The sequence below is a fragment of the Palaemon carinicauda genome, chromosome 11 (assembly GCF_036898095.1).
Source record: "Palaemon carinicauda isolate YSFRI2023 chromosome 11, ASM3689809v2, whole genome shotgun sequence".
Taxonomy (NCBI): domain Eukaryota; kingdom Metazoa; phylum Arthropoda; class Malacostraca; order Decapoda; family Palaemonidae; genus Palaemon; species Palaemon carinicauda.
The window spans coordinates 9,612,709-9,625,795 of NC_090735.1; the positions used below are offsets into that span (position 1 = coordinate 9,612,709).

Sequence of the window (13,087 nt, forward strand, 5' to 3'; positions counted from 1 at the left end):
GAATTGTGGTATTTTGCTACAAAAAGACAAAAGTGTTTTGTAAAGACAGAATTTATTAAATATATTCAATAAATAAACTGAAATTTATTAACTCGTGACTAAACTCAAGCGTAAGAGGGCGCTGGATTGTACTGAGGCTCTCCCTCGTAAGTGACCTCAGCCACGAAACCCGAATCCCCGTTGACGTTGTAGGACACCTTCTGCAGGCGACCGTCGGGAAGGAGCACGTAGTAGGATCCCTGAGTGTCGTAGCCATCACGGGCTTCCTGGTGGCCAAAGTCGTTGCCCGAGTAGTCGTCCTTGACGGCATAGTTGAAGTCGTACTTGGCTGGTTCCTGTCAGTTTACGAAAATGTTATTCAATGAATACCTTAAACTCTTCTCTGTTACCCTTTCAATTGTTTTGAAATTATGAATAATGACGTTATCTGATTATTTTAATTTATAACTGACCTCGTGAGATGGAGGAGGGGCGTATCCATACTGGGGCTGGGAGGGGGCCCCAAACACGGCAGCCACGAGGGCCAAAGACAAGCAAATCTAACAGGAATGGAACATGATTAATGTCTTGGTTTCGTGAACCGTAACTGCTTCATTAATGTAGACTCCTTTCAGTTAAGTTTATCACTTGTATGGTTCCTGCATGATTATAAAACATGAATTAAATGTGAAGCATCGTAGTATTTATTTTTCGATGATTGAATAGATATTAATGAAACTTCTTTAAAATTATATCTTATTGCTATGAAATGCTTTCACAGAAACAAGATTTATGTCATATTCCAAAAATAAATAGTTAGCTTTGCTTTACCTTAGCGATCATGATGAGTTCTCTGAATGGGATATGCTGGAACACAGCTGCAAGATGGTCTTATATACGTGAAGTCGGAGAAGGAGGAGTCAGGACTCACTTAGATTATTGGAGAAAGGTCCTCTCAGAGAACTAAGACCTCCTCTCTTGCTCCACCCATCTGTCCTTGACACTGCCGGAGCACACAGCCCAAAAGTGGAATCATTCTGGGACTACATAACGAGCTTAGTCTTTGGATATTTGTACACGTATTATGGGACAATATTGCATACATTCATAACAGTCTCTAAGTGGTATTTTCATTTTATTTTGTGATATTAATATTTGCTTGTCTTCACGAGGCGTGTCCGGATGGCTATTACTGTTATCTTCTATCTTCAAGATGTTCTTTGGTTCGAAGCTAAAGTCTACTAATTTGTCGCATTCACGTGACAGCCTTTCCTTTCTCCTATCATTGTGCTTATTATAGGTATCCTAATACTTCATACAGATTATCCTTATTAATCTGGATCTTTTCTGATGTTAATACTTTCTCTTGTTCGGAGGCACCAGTTAGGTATTAACTGATTAGCGGAGTGAATGTAATTGACTTTATTTCCACAAACAGCGAGCTTTTATAACAAGTTTCCGCGAAAGGTCACAAAATTTTAAGGCGATTGATACATACAGGTATTAACAAGTTATCTGTGCTAGGGGAAAGCGATAATGACAATCTATATATATATATATATATATATATATATATATATATATATATATATATATATATACACTAATACCGTTAAAGTTTACACTTCTTGATAATGATTTAATTTATTGCTGAAAAAGACTCCTATAAGGATTTGAGGCCAAATGGCTCTAAGAAAGATTTCCAAAATTCTCACTGTTTCTATTTATTAGTATTTGAATAATTTAGCACAATGACAAGTGATATTAAAGATATTCAAATACCAACATTCCTGTTCACTCTCTATATCTTTTTTTAATGTTTTATGTCATTACTTAGAACTAGCAATGCAAAACATCGTTTGTTTATACAGTTTTCACATCTAATGGAAAAGGATTGAATAGATTATAATGTAACCAGATATGTTTGTAAATAAGTGTCTGAAAGCCAGGGATAAACAAGTGACTCAGTTAAATGTTCAAAATCCTTGTAAAAGTATGATAAACTTAAAAGAAAGATTAAAGATATTTTTTAAAATTTCAAATACAGACTGAAACAATAAAGAAAATTGAAAAATGTTTGCTGTACTCTCTTAGTAATACTTTAGGTGGGGATTACAGTAAAGATTTATGGGCATTCCTAAATACTAACTCAGTTGAACATTTAGAAACTTAACGTTAATCTAAATTAAGATTACATTTATCTTAAACAAGTTCCATTGGGAAAAAATGAATTTGAAGTACATAATGATATTATGATGAAACGTAGCTAATATATGTTTATTTGCAAAATGCACATTGCAAAAAATACTGTTTACTTGATAAGGATTCGTTTAGGATGAGTAACAGTCCCTTGTAAATATTCAGAGATGTTAATAATTCACTGAGCAAAGACTTTTGGAAGGAAATTCTTTTGAGAAATAAAGTTGCTATTCGCCATTCCTCAACAATAAGCCGTTTCTTCTGACAAGTAGGTGGTTCCATAAAATAATTCTCAGACCACTGAAAAATTCATCCTCTATCTTCAGAATCATGATGATGATCCAGTTCATTAAGAATTTAACAAGATTAGTAGCGTCCTATATGTACAGTACATCACAAAAGTATCGAACCCTCCTATACACAGTGTACCATTCAGCTCTTTGACACACTACTCCATTCAGCTCTTTGACACATTACACCATTCAGCTCTTAGACGCATTACTCCATTCAGCTCTTAGACACATTACACCTTTCAGCTCTTTGACACATTACTCCATTCAGCTCTAGACACATTACTCCATGTAGCTCTTAGGCATATTACACCATTCATCTCATAGACACATTACACCATTCAGCTCTTTGACACGTTACACCATTTAGCCTTTGTATCTCGGGCACTGAGAGTAGACGCACTCTTGCACTAGCCCATATTGAGTCCTATCCTTTCCAGTAAGTCTTTATTATCATATAACCAACATTTTAGAGCCTTTTCTCTCATCCTACCACCTCCTTCTCATCACCATCATCTCCTACGCCTATTGACGCAAATGGGCCTTGATTAGATTTCATCAGTCTTCTCTATTTGAGCTTTTAATTCAATACTTCTCCATTCATCATCTACTACTTCACGTTTCATAGTCCTAAGGCATGTAGGCCTAGGCTTGGGTCTTCCAATTGTTCTAGTAACTTGTGGAGCCCAGTTGAAAGTTTGGTGAACTAATCTCTCTTGGGGAGTGCGAAGAGCATGTCCAAACTATCTCCATCCTACCTCCTACTATTTCTTAATTATACCATCTTTCCACGAACATCTAGCCGTCTGTTCCTTCCACAGTACCAAACCACATGAAAAGACCAAATCGTCTTTCACCAATGCCAACCCTTTGGACTGCTTGTCTCCACATTCTCACTCTGTCAGCTCTTCTTGCACTGCACACGCTATGCAATCAGTTTATCGCAATAGGTTTAACCTCTTTCCTTTCATTCACATTCAACATTCATACTTCACTTTCATTAGATATAGATGGTTTGATAATCCATTCATTCCCACTTTGGCTTCCAGTGACAGCTCAAGTATCTTACCAATTTCTTGTTCACCTTCTGTTCCATTTCTTGCTGTTCTTCTATAACTCACCTCTTCTCTCATCTTGTCATCAACCATTTGTAAGTATAAAACACTTCAATTCTTCCATTACTCCAGTTTTTTGTTTCCAATTATTTTCATCCCTTTAATCTTTTTTTTTTTTTTATTTACTCTTGCAGATACTTCCAAACTCAATTACCAGTTTCTGGATTTTCCTTTTACGTCATTTCCCTATCCCCAAACAATTTGCTTACAGCCACTATCCTTTCTCTGGTTCTCACACCATTCTATCCGTATATATATATATATATATATATATATATATATATATGTGTGTGTGTGTGTGTGTGTGTGTGTGTATATATATATATATATATATATGTGTGTGTGTGTGTGTGTTTGTGTGTTTGTGTATTTATATGTATATATATGTACCTATACATATATGTGTGTATATAGGTATGTATAGATTTACACACATACTGTACACACATATACATATGGTAGGCATATATATATATATTTGAATATACACACCCATATCTCTCTCTCTCTCTCTCTCTCTCTCTCTCTCTCTCTCTGTATATATATATATATATATATACATATATATATATATATATATATATATACATATATATATATATATATATACATATATATATATATATATAATTGATTGGCCTATCGTGGTATGGTTGAAAGTGACCTGGCCTTTCATTAGAAGGGCTAGGGTTCGATCCTAAGTATGAGATAGAAACTTATTTCTATTTGAGCACAATGTTGTGTTGATATATATATATATATATATATATATATATAAATATACACACATATACATATATATATATACACATATACATATATATAAATATATATATATATATATATATATATATATATATATATATATATGTGTGTGTGTGTGTGTGTGTGTGTGAATACACACCCATATATATGTATATATGTGTGTATTTATTATATATATACATTGATAGATAGATAGATAGTTAGAGAGATAGACAGATATATCCAAATTAGTGGATAGAAAAACCAGATTTGAGTAATAGTCTTAAATTACTGTAAGCCTACGACTGAATTGAAGGGTAAGCAAATAAAAACGATATTCATCTAATCGATAGTTTATTTGAAAAAAAAGAAAAGAAAAATCTTTCATAAATAGTTTCGGTTCATCTTTTCATAATAGACGTCCTAAGCATAAGAGGGCGCTGCATTGTACTGAGGCTCTCCTTCGTAAGTGACCTCAGCCACGAAACCCGAGTCCCCGTTGACGTTGTAGGACACCTTCTGCAGGCGACCGTCGGGAAGGAGCACGTAGTAGGATCCCTGAGTGTCGTAGCCATCACGGGCTTCCTGGTGGCCGAAGTCGTTGCCCGAGTAGTCGTCCTTGACGGCGTAGTTGAAGTCGTACTTGGCTGGTTCCTGCCAGCACAAAAAGATTTATTAATGCTAACTTTTAGAGGATGATTTCGGTTAGATGTTTATAAGATAAACAGGCCATTAATCAGTGGGGACTTTCATCTTTTATTTCTATATGAACTCTTTTTTCATAGGGTTAAACTTAAAATAAGTTACACTACATTTAACCATATGATAAAAATAATTGACGTTTAAATCTTTTCCGATATTTAGTACATATCGCTGGAACCATTTTATACCTACAAGAATTATAATTCTTTTCTTACCTCGTAAGTAGGTTGAGGGGCGTAGCCATGGGAAGGCTGGGATGGGGCACCCAAGACAGTGGCAACAAAGGCCAAAGCCAAACAAGTCTATAAGAGAAAAGGAATTAGTTAGGTTTGCATAATTCATATTTTGGGAATATATTTCCTGAATTCAGTAACTTCGAAATTTTACATTTTTATACATTTCAAGTCATGGTTCACATATAGCGGAAAATGTGGATAGTAAACCCCCCAATGAATAAAGTAAATAAAACAGAATCGTTTGGAAAACTCGAAGCTCAGCGAACTTATTTTCTTCAAAAAGGTACAGTTAGATACAGGAATTCCTAGTACACCTCACTCTGAAGAAGTGCACCCTGTCACTCTAACTGAAGAGCTGTATGTAGCCTGGCTGACCACCTATCGCTCCCTAAACTTATCTGTTTGATTACTCGCCAAGCAATAAGGGTGAGACAGACTGACAGGATGCACTCAATCAGTCGGATGGCTGGAATTTCTGTGTCCAACTGTACATCTAAGAATTGCAAGAATTCCACAACGGTTCAACGCTTCCTATTTGTTACCTTAGCGATCATGATGTGTAAGAGAAGAGGACTGTGATGTCAGGGAATAGAATACTCGCCTTTATATAACGGAGAAGAGAAAGGAAGTCGTATGGTCTTAGAGGTCGAAGCCTGAAGGAGAAAGAAGAAGAGGAAGGAAGTCCTTAGGGGTTAAAAGAGAAGGAATTTCTACTGAGCCCCTCTCATCCTTGACGGACGACTGTAAATGGTCTCCTCTGAAGGTCGAATGTACTGTACTTTTTTTTTTTTTTTTTTTTTTTAGCACAGAAAGTCACCTATATATGTCAGGAAATCTTTATGAATAGCTTTTGTCAGTATGTTCTAGATACATTTCTTACTCGAGACAAAAGGATATTTCATTTTTTATCTTAGTGAATTAGGTTTTGAGCAATTTGACTTTGCTATTCTAAGGCTGGAGTTTATTAAATGGCCTAAAATTTATCTATGGCTTGTAAATCAACCGAATTTAATTTTTCGAAGGGATCACTTCCTATTTTTGACAATTTCGTACACCTTTTTCTATTCATGGTGTAACCTTTCCCTCAAATTTTAAAGGGTTCAAGTTTGTAAACTCTAATGTTGGCTTAAAAAAAAAATACAACATAATACTTCCGTCAAATCTTACTTGTTAATACTTTTCAAAACGAAACATGTTCTGATAGAGATTTAAACGTATCAGTTTATAAGACGTCTACTGAAAAACACGTGGTGTCATGGAAATTTGAAGGATCTAAGACTGAAAGGAGGAAAAGAGTTGCGTTCAAGAATCTTTGAGTAGATGACGCATGTAATTCATGAGTAGGCTTCAACCCCTGAGACCCCGAGGGTCCTTCAGCTCTAAACATAGTTCATAAGAGGCAAATTGGATGTATAAAAATGCCATTCAGATAACTTTTCCTTCACAAAACTTTTACCTAAATCGTGGAGCACAGGCCACGAAAGCTCGGAACGATAGTAACGTACTCTGTATTGGTTAGATGAAAATTGCATACGAAGTTATTGATGGGGAAATTGGATCGTTGGGAAAGTGATATCTGAAATCTAGAAGAGAAATCCATTCGTATCTGTATTGTACCGCTCGTGTTTCATACACGCTCATATACTAATGCTATTGCTTTTTTTAATTTATCTCTCTCCCGCAATGATAACAGAATAATCTATTTAAGCTTGCAATTGCATGCTTTAGATTTGTTATTTTTTGTGACATTCTTGCTCTCAACTGCTTGTATATAAGCTCGTTATCTGTTGAATAAATGTGACTTGAACTCACCTCCCTCTCTGTTACCACCTAAGACCAACGTTGCCACAGTATAATCATGCAAAAAGCAGTTTTATTTGCATTTTGTATCAAGGTATCTTTACTGAGGAAGTAAATAAAATGGTAACAGATATTTCGACGATATACTTTGAAGGATATTCATCTGATTTTAGATTTCCTTGGTCAGTTGATTCTGTTTATCCTTAATATTTGCAAATACTGTTACTCAAGTGGCGTACTGTACTGCTGAAATCACGTCGATATTATTTCAATTCTTTGATTCAGAGAATGACCCATAACATTTGTGTTTATACACATTCAATTATTTACGTGTGCTACTAATTATGTAAGACAAAACAATATTTAATTTAAAAAGAAAACTTAGAAAAAAAAAAAAACATTTATGAATTGAGTAGTGGGTTATTGGAAACGTCCCTACCCTTTCAAGCTCGTTAGTTCCTATAATGTCTGCAACCTCACCATCCTTGTGAACTAGGGATGCGGGTTTTGTGGAGCCCATAGGTCTACCTGCTGAGTTATCAGCAGCCATTCCTGGCCCTTCCTGGTTCTAGCTTGGGTGGAAAGGGGGCCTGGACACTGATTATATTCATACATGGTTAGTCGTTAGGGTATTGTCCCTTTCTCATTGCCTCTGCCGTTCATGAGCGACCTTTAAACCTTTAAAAGTAAATTTCTGAAGTTTACATTTTTTTTTTTTGCAGTTTTATAGCTGAATTTGAATATTTATCGGACAGCTAATTTCCTATATTTCCCTTGTTATTTGGCAATAATCCTGTACTTTCTGTTTCATGTGTTCCCTTCTCCATTTTCCAAGCAATTTCGTGATCTTTATTCTATTTCCTCCGCAAACACTTTATCTACAATCCCTTTTCTAAACTTTATCAAAATCTACAACTTCTTAATTATCTAAACATGTCTTACAATTCCTTCAACAATATTTCTATCGCCATTTTAGTTTCTCATGGTCTTCCACTGTCTTGGGGATAGATTTCGCTTGCTTGAGGGTACATTTGGGCAAACTATTTTATCTTATTTTTCTTCCTCTTGATTTTTTGTTTTATAGTTTATATTGTTCATTACTTCTCTTGTAGTCTTTATATTTCCTTGTTTCCTTTCCTTACTGGCCAATTTTCCCCGTTAAGAGTCCTTTGGCGTATAGCATCCTGCTTTTCTAACTAGGTTTTTGTCTTAGCTTGTAATAATAGTAATGATATTGATAATAATAATGATGCTGTTTAATCACCCATGTCTTCTTCAAGTTTCCTTCTCTTAATCAAGCCTTCTCCTGACAAAGGTTTGAAAATTTTTGATAGTATTCTGCAGCCTTTACACTGTCTCTCTCTCTCTCTCTCTCTCTCTCTCTCTCTCTCTCTCTCTCTCTCTCTCTCTCTCTCAAGATCTACAGTTACCGCATTCCCATGATTCATTTGAAATTCAAACTTCCTTTGACTTCTGGCGATTTCAAACGTGGTACTTGTGTTATCATTGGAGCTCATAAAATGTTATTCAACTTGAAATACACATTTGATACAAATATGATTTAGACTTTTGTCTTCAATGAATATTGGTAAATCGAAGGGAAGATCCTAAACACATCTGAACTTCAAAGATTGTATAATAGAATGAATTAATTATTTGAAGTTTTCTGGCATCCTGACATTGAAGGTCATTCCTTAGAAAGGAAATATTTAGTGTTGATATTTTACCATTCTTTACGTCAAGTTAGAGATGCTAATTGGTTTTCTAGAATGAAAATGATATTCGGAACATTCTGGTTTTATTGTTTATTCAAAATGGCTTTCAAAACAGATAAATATATCTGCTATGAATATAATTGTTGTTTACTCCCATTTGTAAACATCCACTATTAACAAGCAGCAAGAAAGACCTTTGGCTTTCAACGCCTCTGTTATAACAGAAAGACAAATGAATTGATTTGAGTACGAGTTTACATTCATCCTATTAATTCTGCCTTTCGTCATTGCAGAGAAATAGCGTTATTGAACGGAATGATTTTGTGAAAGAAAGACTCATTCCTGACGGTTCATTTACATCCATTTGTAAATACCTAACGAGGCGTGCGAGGTTAAGTGCTAACAGAGAGGCGAGGTAAATCCAAGTCATGTTTATTCAACAGATAACGAGCTTACATACAAGCACTTGAGAGCAAGAATGTCACACTAATTCAAACAATCTGAAACATACGATGGTCTCGAGGGAGTGCTAACAGAGAGGCGAGATGAATGCGAGTCATGTTTATTCAGCAGATAATGAGCTTGTATACACACACTTGAGAGGAAGAATGGCACAAAAATTCAAACAAAGTAAAACATGCTATGGCAAGCTTAAATGCTTTATTCTGTTATCAGTGCGGGAAGGAGCAACAGATAAAAAAAAACAATATTATTAGATTAAATGATCGTGTATGAAACGCGTGCGGTGTAGAGGCAATGTTATCAATACTCCTGCTGTAAGATAGAGAAAACAGTTCACAAGTTCCTTCATGTCTTGATTGATTTTATATTTGTTTTTACATGATAGCTGATTGGAATAGATAGTTACTTAATAATTATCAAATTCGTATCATAGTGTTAATATATATATGTTTATATTATTTTGAAATAATAATGGTCATAAAATTCATATTTAGTTCAAATATATATATATATATATATATATATATATATATATATATGTATATATATATATATATATACTGTATATATATATATATATATATATATATATATATATATATATATATATATATATATATATATATATATATATATATATATATATATATATATATATATATATATATATATATATATATATATATATATATGTTTATATATATGTATATATATACATATATGTATAGAGAGAAAAATATGTATATATATAAATATTTATTTATATATATTATATAAATCCGTAAATATATATATATATATATATATATATATATATATTATATATATATGTATATATATATACATATATATATACATATACACAGCATATACAGTATATATGTGTATATATGTATAGGCCTATACACACACACACATATAATATATATATATATATATATATATATATATATATATATATATATATATATATATATCCAGAAAAGTACTTCATTGCATGTCTCTTGATTTTGTTTGCGCATATTTGTGTCGCGAAGATTGAATTAAAAATGTATCGTTCATATTTTCGTTTACTTTTATTACTTGCCCGATTATTTTATATATATATATATATATATATATATATATATATATATATATATATAGAGAGAGAGAGAGAGAGAGAGAGAGAGTTTAAAAATTAAAACTATTATCACCCAAATTTATTCCACATTTTTTGGAAATATGTTTCTTTATAGGAATTTAAAAAAATTGCCTTTTAATAAAAAATATGTTTTATTAATCATATTCGATAAATAGAAAATAATCTATAAATTCGCCATCAGGTTCATTAAGCATAAGAGGGTGCTGGGTTGTACTGAGGCTCTCCCTCGTAAGTGACCTCAGCCACGAAACCCGAGTCCCCGTTGACGTTGTAGGACACCTTCTGCAGGCGACCGTCGGGAAGGAGCACGTAGTAGGATCCCTGAGTGTCGTAGCCATCACGGGCTTCCTGGTGGCCGAAGTCGTTGGCCGAGTAGTCGTCCTTCACGGCGTAGTTGAAGTCGTACTTGGCTGGTTCCTGTCAGTTTACGAAAATATTCAATGAATACCTTAAACTCTTCTCTGTTTACTATTTTAATTGGTTGGAAATTATTATAAATGATGATGTTATCAGATTATTTTGATTTATAACTGACCTCGTGAGATGGAGGAGGGGCGTATCCATACTGGGGCTGGGAGGGGCCACCAAAGACGGCAGCCACAAGGGACAACAACAAACAAATCTGTCCGGAAGAAAACAACATTGAATAAAAAATGTTGTTCTGATGGAATCATAAAAGTTATAGACCCTTTCAATTAGTTAAATCTCTTCTGCAGTTTCAGTTTAATTACTCAAAACAGAACTGTTATAGAGATTGAAACTGCATTTCAATGTGATTGTTACTAAGCAATAAAAGTAATCCTGAATAAAAGAGAAAAAAGCTATATGTAAACGGCACATGCAAGACATGATACATAATCATTTTCAAACTAAATATATTGATGGGAATTAAATTGATTAGAACTAGCAGTAGGAGATAATCCTATTCAAGGGAAATCGTCAGAAGCGTTTTACCTTAGCGATCATGGTGAGTCTTTGGAGTGGAGTGCGATGATAGTCTTTGAACATGGCGATATATATAGGTCTAGTCCGAGACTAAGAGGGAGGAGCCTCTTGTGGCTGCAGGAGAAAGGTCCTCCCTGCCAAAGACGCTCTTCGCTGTCACAACGCCCATCATCTGTCCTTGACATTGCCTTTCCTTTGCTCGTGGTCCGACGAGAAGAGAGAATGGGATCTCTGGCATACCAATAACTCATTACTCTATTATTATCATTAATATTATTACTATCATCTTTATTACTATTATAAGCTAAGCTATAACCCTTGTTTGAAAAGCTGGATGCATTAGGCCAAAGAACTCCAACAGGGAAAAATAGCCCAGTGAGGAAAGTTGCTTAGCTTATGATTTGACTTTAGATATTCTCCGAAGCTGTGCGTATCCAGCCATTTTAGAATGAAAGATATTTAAATATAAATATCTTTAAAAACTTATGGAAAGGATTCTCAAGTACACAGGTAACTCATAATTAGGTTGATGCTAATGTTAACGGGATATAAAAACCATCTTTCAATGGAAGATGTTTTTATCTCTTATAAAAGTCAGTATTGGAAGTTTATCATGTCGTATGAAGTGTACAATGCAAGGAAATATAGTATTTACAGTAATTATCATTATATTGTCCACATGTATTTCTTATTTACGTGGTCTAAGGATGTCCTTTACTTTCCCATCTATGATATGATATTTTTATTCGACGGAACTCCTGTTATAGGTAAGAAAGATTAAATCTACAGGGAGACTGAGAGAGAAAGGAATAAATGAGTAGGACGTGAAATGACATAACCAATAACCAAACTTTCAAAAAAAAAGTACTGTAGTCCTATGCTACTAGAGTGCTTGATTACGTTGGGAGAGCCATTGTCGAAATGTTATATATATATATATATATATATATATATATATATATATATATATATATGCACATGTATATACATATATATATATATATATATATATATATATATATATATATATATATATATATATATATATCATCTACGCATATTGACGGAAAGGGCCTAGGTTAGATTTCGCCAGTCGCCTCTATCTTGAGCTTTCAATTCAATGCTTCTCCTTTCATTATCTCCTACTTCGCGCTTCATAGTCCTCAGCCAGGTAGGACTGGGTTTTCCAACTCTTCTAGTGACTTGTGGAGCCCAGCTAAACGTTTGGTGAACTAATCTTCATCTACCCCACTTCATAATCTCATCCAAATATGGCACTCGAGTAATCAATCTTATAGTTTCATTTCCAATCCTTTTTCTGCCATTCAACTCCTGAAATCCTTCTGAGGGTTTTGTTCTCAAATCTGCGAAATCTATTGGAGATTGTTTCATTGTCATACCATGACTCATGTCCATAGAGTAACACCGATCTCATTAAATTCATGTCCATCGAGTAACACCACATGTCCATAGTTTCATAAAATCATACTTTTTCTTAACTACAAAAATTTGCTCCCTACGTACATCCTGATCATGAAGATGATTCTGTCCACGACAGGGTCGTGTGCTAAATGGTTATAACGTATATATCTAAAACAATAGTTCATTCATCCTTTTGATTATATTTTCCCACACATGAAAAGATATCTTATTATTATTCTTACTATTATTAGCTAAGCTACAACACTAATTGGAAAAGCAAGATGCTATAGGTCCAAGGACTCCAACATGGAAATAGCCCAGTGAAGTAAAGAAA

The 13,087-nt window shown here is 34.0% G+C and overlaps 1 protein-coding gene across 1 annotated transcript; it reads right to left on the reverse strand.

Annotated features, from left to right (window-relative positions):
• Window positions 1–104: 104 nt before the first annotated feature.
• On the reverse strand, window positions 105–5,819 carry LOC137649607 (pro-resilin-like). Its single transcript, XM_068382584.1, has 3 exons — window positions 5,808–5,819; window positions 5,245–5,331; window positions 105–335 (listed from the first exon to the last, which is right to left on the reverse strand). The coding sequence occupies exons 1-3, from the start codon at window positions 5,817–5,819 to the stop codon at window positions 105–107; spliced, it is 330 nt and encodes a 109-aa protein (XP_068238685.1).
• Between the last annotated feature and the right edge of the window lie 7,268 nt (window positions 5,820–13,087).

Coding starts and splice junctions, on each gene's coding strand:
- LOC137649607 (XM_068382584.1), bottom strand. Junction 336..5,244: donor CCCCTCAACCTACTTACGAG/GTAAGAAAAGAA, acceptor GTAAACTGACAG/GAACCAGCCAAGTACGACTT.